Below are 15,478 nucleotides of genomic sequence, written 5' to 3'. Positions count from 1 at the left end.
TGTGGGACACACATTCCTTGCATAAAAATTCATATTTAAAACACCCTGCTGATTAAAACAAATGTTATCGCAGACATCTATGAATAAAATATTGCAAAAGAAAGGATTTTGTCATTTGAATTGCATTTGAATTGTTCTATTTGACATTTAATTTGGTCATCAAATGGATGGAACAACAGAAGAAGGGCAGCTTAGGGAGTACTTCAGACATTTGCTTGGACTGACCCATGGTAGTTGGTGTAAACACAGAGTGGATACAGCACACGAATAATGAAGATGATGATGATGAGCGGCTCTGCACAGCAGAGACGCCCACGTTGCGTGAAGACGCACAGACTATGAAACCTTAGCGTCCTCTCCTCCAACCTTCAGTGCAACTAACACTTGGACTGGAATACACGACATAAACCACACCGAGGGCTTTTTTTTTAATCTTTGCAAGAGCGGTGGAGTTATCCAAAAGGGAAACGAAGCAGTTTCCTTCGAAAACATCTTGGATTATTGCTGGTTATCTACAGGGACTTATTTTGCTTTTTCAGCTGGACTGTGACGGACATTTCTAATGTTAAGAGGTAAATTGTACTTATTTCATGGCTGTTACTATTATATTACTTTATTACTATGGAAAACAGGTATAAAAGTTTGCTTAAGACCTGCGTTGATTACCTGAGGATAATTATCATTGCTACAGTATTTTTAGCTTTGCATAAAAGCGCAATAACGATGGCCGAAGCATGTTGTGCAAATAAAAAAAAAAAACATCAGCAAAAACCCAGCTGTAGTTCTTTTTCCATCGTTTCCCTCGTGCACAGAACATCATTTTCTTTTGAAAATATTTTGCTTTTTCTGGTGTGCTTAGTTTGCTAGTGAGGGTTCAACTTTTCCATCCTCCATTTATATGTATACATACCTATAAGTAAAGCTTTATTAAATGTAAAATAAATAATTTTACATTAAAGTATTTAGATACGCTGTTTACAAGATGAACCCGCGGAGATACAGCGTAGATATTGATGCCTCCAATCCGTACATTTTCCAATGTCAAAAAGATACCCATATGTCCCCAAGATGTAAAAGTGTCAAGGGTACACAATTCTTGTATGTTTTTGGATACCACCCCAAATAACAAGCCAATGATGTACTTTATTTTTAGTAGAGCGGGGCTCGGTGATACTGCAACGTTTGTTTTCGATCCGATACCAAGTAAATACAAGGCTTGTACAGTGGAGCCCCACTTTTTACAGAGGATAATTTCCGTGACCACTAGCAAAGCAACTGATAGGGCTTACGCCCATAAAAATGTCAATTTTTGACACACTGCGCGTTCCCCTTCCAAACCCTCCTGCTAGCTTGAAGTTGATGTTCTCCTCCCGTTTCGGATCAACATTTACAACAGAAGGGATTGTTGTAATTATTAAATTAGATTTAGCTTCACAACCCTCCCCTTCTCTCTTCGATTGCCACTGTTCACTCGCGACACCGCATGGGATTGATGTAATACTTTGTCATTGTCATAGTGAAAAACAACAGAATGTTGGTAGAGCGTCATACACTGCATAGTAATAATGTAACAAATTGCATTTAAGCCCCAAATATGCCTCGCACACTTATTAAACACATTCAAAGTATAAAATGTATTCACAAGTCCAATGAAAAGGAAAAGCCGCAAATGCTAAAACTTCAAACTACTTCTCAAAACTACTTCCAGCAACTAGCTGCACCTCCAAGCTGAACTAAATAGTACTGATTACCCATCAGCATCAGGTGTGCTCATAGCGTTAAACAAAGGAAAGTAAAGATGCTGCCTATGGTGCAAAATAGGAAACAGAATGTACAAAATAAGAGCACCAAAGAGGAAATGAAAATGAAAACCAAGGAAAATACACAACCTGTCACGTGGATTGTGACAATTTCAACTTTATTGAAAAAATATCCTGTCTGGATCTGCCGGAGCAGCACAGCTTCCAGTTCGCTCGGCAACATTGGCGTAGCACGTGCTGTAGCCGGTAAAGTCAGGCCTTCAAAATAAAAAGCACACCAGTAAAATAACACGGCAAAATTGCTCTTATTTTCAAATGAAAAAATAAATATTGACAGGTAAGGAATGCAAGCTATTCCATTCATCTCCACGCTCTTTTGTCTTGCAGCCTCTTAAGTATGGACCGCATGAGCCTCAGTGTTCAGTCATGTTGTCTTTGAGCCGCTGGAACTCTACGTTTTCATCGCTCATTCCTCACTTCTCCAATGTCAGCGATGGGAAAGTGGAGGCCAGGGTGGCTTTCGAGGAGATGTCACAGCAGGCAAACCTCACCACTAGCGGCATCATGGTGGTGGTGTTCCCCATGACACTGGGCATCGTCTCCAACATTGTGGCTCTCGTCATCCTAGCCAACGCGTACTCCCTCCAGCGTCGGCGCTCCAAAGCCACCTTCCTCCTGTTTGCCACCTCCCTGGTGGTGACAGACTTCATCGGTCATGTCATCCCTGGTGCCCTGGTTCTGAGACTCTACCTGTCTGGAGGTGCACGCCCTGAGGACTACAGTTCATCTGATGGAATGTGCCAGTTCCTGGGAGGGAGCATGGTGTTCTTCGGCCTTTGTCCGCTCTTCATGGGTTGTGCCATGGCTGCAGAGCGTTGTCTGGGTGTCACCAAGCCACTGCTGCACTCCTCCTTGATCACAAGCACCCGCACTAAAATGTGCCTGTGTGTGATTTGGCTGGCCGCTCTGTGTGTGGCCTTGTTGCCATTCTTGAAACTGGGCTCTTACACCTACCAGGACCCGGGAACCTGGTGTTTCATTAAAGTTCTCAGCAACATTCAGCAGGTGGATGTGGCGTTCGTGGTGCTTTTCTCTGGGCTCGGCTTGATCTCCCTGGCCGTGGCGGTGGTGTGCAACACCATCAGCGGACTGACACTGGTGCTCGCTCGGCTCAGGAGGAAGCCTGGGTCGCATCATTCAGCCAAGTCACATGACATAGAGATGGTGGTGCAGCTGGTGGGGATCACAGTTACTTCGTGTATCTGCTGGTGCCCTCTACTGGTGAGTGTTAGGATGTACAAGAAGATAATAAAGTGCTGCATAAGCTGCACAAGTCTTTGGCCACCGCTAGCACTGGATATTAGACAGAAGGGAAATAATGAAGGTTCTATTGCATTTACTTTAAATCTCTTTAGCTTGAAGAACAACAAGAATAGGATATTTTTGAATTCTATCCTAATAAAGACACAGATACACAATTGTTTAAGGTCATTTAAGGATTGCTAAAAACAAGAGCCTAATTTCATGATGGATTTAATACAACACAATACTATCAACACTGACTGACTGCACTATTTAATGAGATCCAATACAAATAACCTGCCCTTACAAAGATAATAATTCTCAGTTTGGAGTATTAAAGTAACTAATAAATGAACAATATGTTTGTTATTGTGGTTGTAGTTGCACTGAATCTGGCTGGTACTATTTCGGTCTGCTTAAGTAGTTACATGAGCCAAACAAAATATTAGAAACGCATGTTGTGCACCCATCCATCCATTTTCTATGCCACTCGTCCTCACCAGGTTTGCGGGGGGTTATGCTGGAGCCTATCCCAGCTGATCTCAGGCGAGAAGCAGGGTACACCCTGAACTAGTCGCCAGCCAATTGCTTGTCGCAAAAACATACCGTATAGACAAACAACCATTCACACTCTTTATGACAATAGCATTGTAACGTAATGAGGAATAATAACATATTAGTAGCATAGAGTTGAAATATTATTATTATTTTCTTTTTAAGTCATAATATTATGAGAAAAAAAGAAAGTTGTAATTTTTGGATTGCGGCAAAAGTTCTGTTACAAGAATACAAAAATAAAAAAAATACAAAATATAATGGGAATAAAGTCATAATTACGGGAAGAAAATTTACAAGAACAAACTTGAAATAGTTGGGAAAACACAATAGAATTGGAAAAAAAACAGCTGTAATTTTATGAGAATAAAGCCAAAATATTAAGACAAAAAATTTGTTCTAATGAGAAAAAAGTGCCAATTTTTACAAGTTAATAATGTCATTTAAGTAGCATAGAGTTGAAATAGTAAAGAAAAAATATCTCATTTGTGGCTGTGGACAAAGTTATAACATTATAGGAATAAAGTCATAATAAAGTATTATGAAAATAACATTTATGAAAATTATTTAAGAAGAGTTGAAATATTTGGAAAAATTAAAAAACAGACCCTTTTTTACCTAATATCACAAAGGTGAGATGCAGTTTTTTCTTGCAATATGTATATAACTACATCTACAAAACATCAAAACGGCCCTCTTTTTATTTTTCAGCGGAAAAAGTCTGGACACCCCTGTACTGTAGTGTGGTGTGGGGTTCAGTGTGTGGCATAAATGGCAAAATTCATTCACAAATATCTGAAATTTCAAATCATAACATTACACACTTAAGTTATTACAATTTACACAATTGCATCCTCATGGATGACTCTGCCGACTGGAGGTCAAATGTCAAAGTGTTGCACAGCTATAAGTGACTTCGTATACGTGGCACTGGTCTATCGGGAGGAGGAGACTATCTGAAAGTTGCTTTTTTTTTTAGAACCAATAGCAAATAACAGTTGTCAGTTTAAAGCTCTTCTACCAACGGGAGATCTACATCTACAAACAGCACATGTTTCATGCCTACAGATCTTCGGCCTGATGTCCGCGATCCACTCCTACGCAGGATCCATCAGAGAGGACCTACCCAGCTACAAAATGTTGATGGTGATTGGTGTGAGACTGGCCACGTGGAACCAGATCCTGGACCCTTGGGTTTACATCTTGCTGCGCCGCACCGTGCTACGGAAAATTTACCTCATTGCAAAATGCCAAGCTGGCCTGGGGGGTAATATATTTGGCTGCTTGGACTCTGCATCTCCCCCCCAATCAGAAAAGAATGAAGAGCTATAGACTTCTTATCAAAGAAGGACGACAAAGAGTTATTTCTGGGCTGTTTTCTGAATATGAGGAAATATGTAACTCGTATCTTTGTAACATTACATTATTTTCTCACCTAACAAATGGAAGCTAGCTAAATGCTGTGATTTTGCACAAAACTTCATGAATATGTATATGATACTGTTTACTTTGGAGTGCTTATTTCATGTTGGGACAACAGAATGTGAATGTGCTGTGAAACATCTTCTATCCTGACACATTCAAAGCAAACATTTAGAAGAATAACATGTTGAGCCTACTTTTTGCATTGGATGAATGTAAAACAAATGGTATTGGTTAAAGCCTCACAGAGAGCTTATGAGTAAATACTAATGTATCATGATGGAATAGCCATGCTCCGTTACTGCACATTGAATGATTGTCTGCATGACGGGCTGTTGTGAAAGTTGACTCTGGAAAGGACATGCAGATAATTTTTAAATGACTACAAGTAAAAGCCATGGATTGTGACTAATATTTTGTGCGAGTACTTTTACTAGTCATTTGGCCAGAGTTTTGCAACATAAAGGAGACGTATGTAATTATAATAAAGACGGAATTAATTAAGCAGCCTTACTATAATTAGTGAGAGGAGCTCGATTTTAAGGACTCGGGCTTTGAAGGTCACACTTGTAGTTCAAGAACTGCAGACCAAAAAGAATAGCAGCTAGTTGTTTGAGAGATGCTCCCCATCCATGTTAGTCAGTGTGCTCATTCATCTGAATCTACACCAAAATGTATTTTTTTCTGGCCCAACACTACCTCCTCAAAATCATCATATTATAGCATAATAATGAGTAATAATTTAAAGGAGACCTATATCATTTTCGGGCCTTTGTATTGAGTTCTGGACTCCTATAGAGCAGCTACACGTGATAACCCGTACAGAAAGCTTTCTAGATCTTCCAGACTCTGCACCTCTTCCTGCGGTATTTCCTTCGATTTCCTGCCTCCCGCCCAAACAGTCCACCCCCGGCCCTCCTCCCGCCGAGCCTACTCCACTGTGGTCACACTCCCTACGCTCGCTGTATGCACACTCTATAATGCTGCACAAACAACCGCTTTTGTCCGATTACTTACACAAAATAAACACAGTTAGGACACTGATAAGTTGTTACTTACAGCTTGCTCTTCTGACTCTTCAACACGACCAAGTAACGTTGGAAAGGCGTCGGATTTCAGCAACAGTTTGGCGGATAATCCAGCTTTGAATTGGCCCATGTTCACAAAACAGTCCCGTGTGAAGTGCTGTTGACAGGTGGGCATATTTTTCTCTTGCTGGCCGGGAATCAGCAACTCCAACCACTTCTGCCTGATGCTTGGCTCTTTACGCACACCCGAACACAAACATTTCCTGGGAGCCATTGTTAACATGGCGAACAGAGCGAAGCAGAGCGGGGGGACGGCCTGCCTACAGCATGTGCCTGGGCATGCCCATATAAGGGAGTCCGGGTTGTGCTGACGTCAGTGGAACTCTGTGTTTAAAAAAAACTGTAAAACACACAGTGCAAAGCAATCCAAAACTGCTTTCAGGGCTCACCAAATGCGCAAACCACATTATCTGACGCGTTGGCATCGTTTAACACGAGAATTCAAAATATAACAACATTTATAGGTCAAAAAAGAGGAAAAGCATAATAGGTCCCCTTTTAGAAGTGATAGAAAAGATGAGACATGTTCGAGTAGCTGGTAACAACTTGTTGATTACTGTTGCTTGGTCGGCGTCTGACTGTAAATCCAAACCAAAGGCAAACAATGGACTTCCTCGTTCCTCTTTTTGGCACCAATTTCTCTGGGGGTTTTGTTGGTTTAACCTTCAGCTACTGCAAAGCAGTAGCGTTGCTGCCGTTACATTATCCGAGCTAACCACAGCCCAGACACTAAAATTACGCTATAAATAACAGAGGATTATGTCATACGGTAGACATTTTTATGTCGCACTACGATATATATTGCAATATTGCTCAGCACTATCACAGACCAATAAAAAACAAGCTGTGTGCTGCAATTCGCCCCCGGGTCAGACTGTGGACAACCCTGCCTTTAACGTCCTATGAAATATGGCATCATGTGTCCAACAAATTACGGTAGGCATGACCTCACAAGACTCACACACACACACACACACACACACTGGCTCACAATGCCAGTCATGCTTTGCTTTGGACATTCCTCACTTATGTGAAATTAGATTTGTGGGCTGAATGAAAATGTTGGTGTGTGTCTACAAGCGGTGAAGTATTGATACCAGTCACCTTACATCTTTTCTGTGAGTAAATAATTTCAATGTAGAATGTTTTGGTGAATGACATGTTTAATGCTTGGACGCATACATACAGTATGCAGACCGTAAGCATTTTCACTATCACAGCATGCGTGTAGTATTCACAGCATCAAACACACTATCAGTCAAACGTTTGGACACACCCTCCTCATGTTATTGAATGGGAAAGTGTGTCCAAACTTTTGACTGGGAGTGTTGGCATTATCCAATCAAAATTTGAAACATTTTTGTTGAGTTGTTTTTCTTTTTCCTAAAGTCAATCTGATGGCTTGAGTGTAATATTTTGTTTCTTCAGCCCCAACTTAGTGCAATCACAGCATCGGATCATTAAGCACTCATAGCATTTATAGTGGGAAGTGCTTTATGCTGCTGCTAAAAATAGAGTGAAAATGGTGAAAAGGGTCCTTAAAGCTGGATGACAATCACATGTGCACGGGTCTCAAAAAATGCATGCTGGAAAAAGCACCGTTTGTCATCAAACTGTTTTTGAAAGGTTGGTGGGAGAAGTTACTCAAGGGAATCAACCCCTCACATGAATGATTTCAGGATGCTTTACTGTTGGCATGACACAGGACTGATGGTAGCACTCATCGTTTTCTTCTCCGGACAAGCTTTTTTCTGGATGCCCCAAACAATCGGAAGGGGGATTCATCAGAAGAAATGACTTTACCCAAGTCTTCAGGAGCCCAATCCCTGTACCTCTCGCCAATATAAGTCTGTCCCTGATGTTTTTCCAGGAGAGAGGTGGCTTTTGAAGTGCCCTTCTTAACACCAGGCCATCTTCCAAAAGTCTTCACCTCACTGTGCGAGCAGATGCACTCACACCTGCCTGCTACCATTCCTGAGCAAGCGCTGCAATTGTGGCGCCCCAACCCCGCAGCTGAATCAACTTTCACCGACTGTCCTGATGCTTGCTAGACGACTTTCTTTGGTGCCCTGAAGCATTCTTCGCAACAAATAAACCTCTCTTCTTGATGATCTGATAAATGGTTGATTTACCATAATTTCCGATGTATAAGATGCATGGGCGTTTAAGCCACACCCACTAAAGTTAGAGACAAAAACTGATTTTTGGTTGTTTCCTGAACTTTTTTTTTTGCCCTTATGATCGACTATCTTAGTAATAGCATTTTACGAAATGCATAGTTCTTAAGTATAGATGTCAACTCAACGCTATAACCACAAACATATGTAAACATTATAAAATCCATACCTCTCTGACAGTGTCAATCAACAGAGCATTATCATGTTTGCTTTTATATATATACATAACTTTTGCATTGGTTCTCATTAGACTGTGCAAGTGTACGTAATGAATTGGTCAGTGAGTGTGTATGAAGTACTTTAAAGCAACATATAAAACACCTTACAAAATTTAAATGATGGTTATAATATTTTGGAAAAACCCCAAAGTCTTATGTATGAATGGAAGATGTTTTTTTTTTATTATAATCTATCATTAAATATTACATACAAATTATACAGTGCATTGTCACAATACATTTCGTGTCTGTTCTGTACAGCAGGACGTTACTTTACTCAGCTCCACATGACAAGTGAGAAAAAGACTAGAAGTCAACAACCACTTCTGCACCCTTCTGGTAGTTGACAATAAGATGTTTCTCTCATCTTCACTGGTTAATTAACTCATCTGTGAAAGTGGAATAATTAGGCTTGTAATCATCAGCGCAACAAACGCCTCTAACCACAAGTACCTCGGCTCTCCGCCCACATCATCCCACATGACTCACACATCCTCATTTCAGCTGTTAGAAGAATCGATGTGTAACTGTGAAACTGGATCATTTGGCTTGGGTTCAGAGCGTAGACTCATGCACAGTGTGTCCATTTCCGAAATGATCAGGCCTTATAACCCAAATGAACACTTTTCTTCATGGTTAAATTGAAAAGGCTGGCTGGACCATTAAACAGTGTGGGAGTGGTAAATATTCAGGTGAACGTTAAAAGGCATAGCGGTATTAAGAAAACATGGAATGCGAAACCTCCCCCTTGTCAAGTTGGAGAAGGTTGTGACTGGCGTGCACATGTGAGCGAGGGCACATGCTTACCGGGGAGTGACATCTCTTTGCAAAGAGGAACTTCTCAATTCTTCAAAATACGCAGTTCTTTTTCACATCCAAACAAGGAAAACAGGGACGCAACGGTGTGAAACTCTTCCTCTTTGGGCCTCTTCTCGCCACCTACACACTCACTTTAAGTAATCACAGTGTCCATTTGGAGCTGAGGGGATGGTGATAGTTAAATCCATTTCCAGGAGACTAACCTCACTCCTGCTTCCTGCTGTTCTTCCCTGCGATGTAGGCTCCTTTCCTACCACCAGGTGAAGAAAGGTCTTCTACTCTGAAAACTCTGTGTGTATGACTCACTGTTGGCTCTCTGGGGGGCTCTGGCTGTTTCAACAATCACAGGAGGCATCTGAACCAACTGGAGAGGTGTTTTACCATCCTTCAGGGCTTGGCACAGGTTCAGAATCTTTGAATGTAAAAGCAATAAGGAATAAGGCAATGAGGTGGATAACTGTCTGTGTCATCTGAATAGTTTTAGGCTGTGCGGCTCAATTCAGATAAATGCTTTGCTAGTCTAACAGACAAAAAAAGCACAGAATTGGATGTATATGTGGGTAAAATCAGTAGTATGTGTGACTGCAGTGTAAGTGTATTGTAATACGATAAAATAAGATAAGATAATCATTTCCAAATACGTGACAATACAGGCAAAATGTACAGCATACATGTTCTACTGTTAGAAAGCCCACAATTTCTACATGTTTAGGTCTTCATGCTTCACCGATGATGTTTTTTCATCAATTGTTGAGATTTGACTTTGTAGGGCGGGCCTGGAACGCACCATAATTGTGTGTAGGTATGGGTCGGTTACCGGTTTTAAGGTATACGGCAGAATGAAAAAGTCACAGTTTCAAAACCACTCAAATTTTCCATCATACCGTTCTGGTATGAAAGAAAGTGGTGGTCCAGCGCGGCCTCTACGTGGAAATACTTCCTCACAGTCGGAACTGCTCTTCAATGTGTTGAAACCATGGGCATGGGCTGTGTTGCCAAAAGTAGAGCAACTTAACAGTTGCGGCACAGATAGCGCCGATGTTAGCTGACTCGTTAGCATCTAGCGGCGCCGGTGCAATGACGGCTTGTGCCCTCATAGTGTGGATTTAGACTGTATATGCACTGGGAAATAAGTGCAGTGTAAATTCTTTCTTCAATATGATGCTGTGACCAGATCAGAGAGACAACTCACCTGCCCTCTCATGACGGCAACCTGCTTGTGAAACTGTCCTCTGTCAAAACCAGGGTCTTTCTGTCGGACACACAACAACACACGTGTGTAATACAGAACAAATTTTGTTTTGTGTTTACAGACACACAGCAGTGAGCCTGTTCTGTCTTACTATCAGCCAGGTTCTTCCCTCATAAGAAAAGTGTTCAATAATTATACTTCCTCCATACCTTGAATAGTTCATAGAGGTCTTCTTCCAGGTCTTTGATAAAATTTGGGTCGGACAGTTTTGGTAGTACCAGTTCTCGTATTTCCTGGGAGAAGGGAACTTTGGCTTGGGAGAGCCATGCCCAATAGAAAGGATCTAGTGATTGAACAAAGTAGGTAAAAGACAGTAAACACAACTGGAACTAAAAGACAATGAATATGCTATGATTTTACCACTGAGAGGAATTCTAAGAGGGATTTAATGGATATATAGAAGGAGCTTACATGCTCTCCAAGAGTCGGGATGCTTGAGAGGGAAGGCAAGACCGTTGTCTATGGCTGCCAGCTTGATAATCGGGTCCTTCACTACAACCCAGTCTGTGTCCTGCAGCCAGGGCACAGGTAGCAATTCAATTTCACTTCAAATACAGCAATTAAAAAATACTTAGCAGTAAAACATGTTACGATCCAGACTGTGTGTGGGATTCTGACCCTGTTCCCCACGGGGTCCATAGGGCAGTCATATTTGAGCAGCCAGTTGTCATTTCCCCTATCTAAAATAGACCCAAAAAAACAAATATTGAGATGACATCTGTGAATGACAACACTGTGTGTGAGTGACTACAATGAGCACAATGACACATGATCAGCAGGGTGACTACATGCCTGTGTTCCTGATGATGTAATCCAGCACTACGAGGCGTTCAAACTGCAGCTGAAGCTGACGGTTGGTGTTCTCAGGCAGAGGCTCGGCTTCAAACCTGCGCAGCCAGAAGTCTGCATCCTTGTATCCGTCCACAAAGAGTTGGAAGGAACCAACCTGGAAGAATATCAACAAGGTCCATCAGCATACTGGATTTTCTAGTCTATTTCTTGACATTGTGATGCCATTATACTCACTGCTTTAACTGTACATTTGCTAAAAGTGGCTCAAGATGAACTCACATGTAAAAATACTTACTTTCGGGGGCAAGCCGATCCTATGGAAGCGTTGGCCCACTTTTGGCACCTTCTCCAATGCTAACTTTTTTCCTCGAGACTTCACTCTGTCTATGGCGCTGTAGTTGAATGTTTCACTCGCCAAGTAGACCACCTAGAACGCGACAGAGTGAGTAGCAGTGAAAACATTCTTCCCACACTGGTTACTGCTTTTTTCACTACATATGCTGTTTGTGTAAATGTGTACCTTGGTTCTGGGAACAATATTGAGTTCAAGTTTCTGGTCGACAAGGCTAGCACCGGCCTCTGAGAGGTAGCCTTGGTTCAGAACTAAACAGTCACGACCAAAACAACACGGACAACACAATTTCTGCAGCCACTTAGTCCATTTGGGGTTAAGCTGGCCGTAGGGCTCTTCATTCTTAGGTTTGAACACGCCGATGATTTTCTGTTGATGGACATGGGGAAAAGAAAAATGTTACAATGAATAGTTTATTCGCAGTCTACACACAATAAATGCAAGTAAACTTGCTTATTTACAATAAACTATCCACTGGTGTTTCCCATACATTCATTGGTGGAGGCCCACAACACACACATTTGGACCACCACAAACAGATTTGGCGCGACCTGTTCACCCTCGCTCATGAACACATTACAATGGAACTGTTTGTGAATGTGGCTTGGTGTAACAACAGTAAATCTGCCTCTTAACACACCTCATATACACTTGGTCTGCCAGATAATAAGAAGTGTTGCCAACTTAGTACTATATTATAAAAGCGACTCACGACAAATGTAGCATCTTATACTGGTGTTATTAGACACACTTGGAGACTAATATGAGAGCGTGTGTCGCTCTTCTCAAGGAGCGGCAGGTGGTATTCGTCATCTAAAAGCACACACAGAAGGCTCTGTCTTGCTTGTGACATACAGAAGCAACAGAAAAAACGCCTTGTTTCTTACACACATATGTTGTGGCCAATTATGCAAATTGGGCGATGATGTCATCCACCCCTCCCCCCACAAACCACCGCCACAAGTATTTTACAGTCCTGTGGGAAACACTGCTGTGCAACGCCAAAATTTGAATGCCTCAAAGTTGTACAGTTTGGAATTTTTACCTACATTTTCAGGAAAACTATGCTTCTGAAGTTGCTTAAAACTTCAAGTCACTGTGTTCATGTCACTGTCATGCTAGACTTAAGCATCAAAACATTAACACAATGTGCTTTTCCTTTGGCTTTCTGTGTCTTCTTTTGCAATTCATAACCAAATGAAGGACCAGCCTCAATAGAGGATGTTGAAGATGGGAGAAGAAGAACGTGAGATAGGACGAATATCCACCAGAAGTTACATTCAATAAACAGACATTTAAAGCATTAAGACTCCAGCATGCCCCGGCACTTTTGAAGGTGGATACGGAAGTGGAATTGTTGTTGAATTCATGTCGCTTTGATGGTGAAGTCCATGCAGTGGACTTGACTGCTAACATTAGCTGTTATTGCTGGATGCATGTTGACTGGCAAGCTTCTACATGCGCCGTCACATGTCACCAAAGGTGTTATATTTTTACAGTGGCCAACGTTTACACTTCTGTGTACGTTAAAAAGTGACATAAAGTGATGTCAGCATTCATAATTAAAGACACATTGTTTTGGTGGTTTTGCTCATGTTTAGACTTGTGTAACAGTTCAAAATGTAAAATCGCTACCTAACAATGCCTGTACAGTTAACAAAGGTTTCATGATGAGAACCTGTGGACACAAGACTTGGCATTTTTTCTTGTGGGTAAACATGTCGAAATGAGATCAAATTGATCTAATACTATCAATATTATTAGCATTACCGTATTAATACCCCAGTAGTTTTCGGTGTTCTGGATTCCTTTCACCGTTGCAGTCATTAAGGTGGTATTGGCAAAAAGCTGGCTTATACTGTTCATCTTATTTGGTCCTTAATTAGAATAAATCAAAGTATTGTGTACACAACTGTATCCTTTGCAATTGTGAGTTCATTGACATACTGCATTACAGGTGATCAACACACTGATTAGAGAACAAAAGCAGAGAGTAGAATTACATCCTCGAGAGGTAGCACATGACTGCTAAGCACTTTGGAGGGGGTGGGGTATTAAAAAACCCTCACACCCTCAAAAAATCCTTGTCTTGAATCGAGAGGAAACAGTGTCATAGTAAACAAAAACAAGTCCAGCGAGTGCATACACTTTGTTGAACTTAACACAGCTGAACACACACTGTATGCCGGCTTACTCAACATTTTACTGGTCAGCTCCAGTGTTGCTTGTCAAAGATTAACACAATTAGGACATGAAACAAGATTGTGAGGTGTCACCAGTGGCCCAGTGAACTGACTCCTTCCGAAAGTGCAATAAAACAGAACCATCCCTATGTTTGGATACACGGAACTTTGTTCTTTGGCCAGAACCACGGCACAAGAGCCCAACAAGACAATATATGTAAACTACTTGTCATTGCCAGTGAAAAAAATATTTATTTTTGTTGCTCTTATTGTCTATTTTTTGTAATTAATTATGACTAAAGATGGAGATAAAGACAGAATCGGTCAGTAGAACTGTGTCAAAACTAGTAAAAAGGTTACGACATCATATTTGTAAACAAACAAATATGTTTCTCCCATTTAAAATGCACCGTACAAGGAGAGACCAACCTGGGAAGCAAAAACAACTTTGTACCACACACTACTCAAATAGCAACTGGTCTAACAGTTGTTGTGTCCTATGTGTAACTATGACACGGACAAGTGGTAATTTTGGTAGACATAAATAATACAAATGTCTTGTTTCTAGAGTAGGTTGTTCGGTGATATACTGTCAAGTCATCATGGGCTGAAGAGAAAAGGCCTCTATAAGAATATAGACTATAAAATACCATCCCCTTGTAACATTACCTGCAGGATATGAAGGAGCTTTTTAACCACAAGATGTGAGTTAGCAGCTCTTCATCTTACCCCCTGTGAGTCTTTGACGAAATAGCTACCACTGGATCCTTGGTAGATTCTCTCCGGGTAGATCCCCTCCTCTATGGCTCGCTCGGCCTTGCGGATGATCTCTCTGAACGCGGGATCCTCCGGGAATTCGTTTCGATGCGGTTCACGCGGTGAAATTCCACGGTCTCGGTCCAAAAGCGGCTGTCTCTCTCGGTTGCGCCCCGGACTGCCGGCGGGGATGCGTACCACTGAGCCCGGTGTGCCTCCAAATGCGCCCCGCGGGCTGGTAGGCTCTGTGGGACAGTAGCTGAAATCATTGGAGTCCCGTAGCGGAGAGACAAGCGGACTCGTCTCGTTCATAATTATGATGTTAACGTGAAGTTAGTACAATTCCTTGGACGAAGAAGCAGCCGAAAAGAGTAAGAAAAAGGAGAGGAATAAAGTGAGACTAGTTCCACTGCTTGGACCCGACGGTGGCTAACAAGGAAACTGAAAAAAAATCAGATGACTGTCAGCTTCCGGGAAAAGGCGGAACCTGTTGAGTGTTGTGATAGATAAACCAATCAGCGAGTAGGCTTTCTTGTCAGTCGCCCTTCGCTCCTTTTGATTGGACAGAAACCGACCTCCTGCGGAAGACACACTGGAACGGAAAAAGTTGTGGATTATTACAAAACAAAAACGAGACAAATACATTGCGCGACATTTTTTGTTGTTTTGCTCTCTTGCGATCCATTCAAATAAATCGATATCAATGGTAGAATAAATATTAATCAATTGATATTTTTAACTGATTTCAATTATTTTTTTCAATTATATTCAGCATTTTGAAGTTGTAGCATCTTTCTTTGAA

General features: G+C 41.4%; 2 protein-coding genes across 2 annotated transcripts; one reads left to right on the top strand and one right to left on the bottom strand.

Moving 5' to 3' along the window:
* The first annotated feature begins 239 nt into the window (after positions 1-239).
* Positions 240-5,733, top strand: LOC129182797 (prostaglandin E2 receptor EP1 subtype-like). Its single transcript, XM_054779328.1, has 3 exons — positions 240-572; positions 2,148-3,041; positions 4,686-5,733. Exons 2-3 carry the CDS (start codon positions 2,187-2,189, stop codon positions 4,947-4,949), a joined length of 1,119 nt encoding a protein of 372 aa, XP_054635303.1. The 5' UTR covers positions 240-572; positions 2,148-2,186; the 3' UTR covers positions 4,950-5,733.
* A 2,916-nt stretch (positions 5,734-8,649) lies between these two features.
* On the bottom strand, positions 8,650-15,172 carry pi4k2a (phosphatidylinositol 4-kinase type 2 alpha). Its single transcript, XM_054778155.1, has 9 exons — positions 14,650-15,172; positions 11,906-12,106; positions 11,681-11,812; positions 11,382-11,539; positions 11,212-11,269; positions 11,005-11,104; positions 10,743-10,876; positions 10,534-10,593; positions 8,650-9,753 (listed from the first exon to the last, which is right to left on the bottom strand). The coding sequence occupies exons 1-9, from the start codon at positions 14,986-14,988 to the stop codon at positions 9,592-9,594; spliced, it is 1,344 nt and encodes a 447-aa protein (XP_054634130.1). The 5' UTR covers positions 14,989-15,172; the 3' UTR covers positions 8,650-9,591.
* Between the last annotated feature and the right edge of the window lie 306 nt (positions 15,173-15,478).

This window comes from Dunckerocampus dactyliophorus, chromosome 6 (genome assembly GCF_027744805.1).
Source record: "Dunckerocampus dactyliophorus isolate RoL2022-P2 chromosome 6, RoL_Ddac_1.1, whole genome shotgun sequence".
Lineage (NCBI taxonomy): Eukaryota > Metazoa > Chordata > Actinopteri > Syngnathiformes > Syngnathidae > Dunckerocampus > Dunckerocampus dactyliophorus.
The sequence above is the reverse complement of the archived record's forward strand: the minus strand, read 5'-3'. Positions and strand labels throughout refer to the sequence as shown.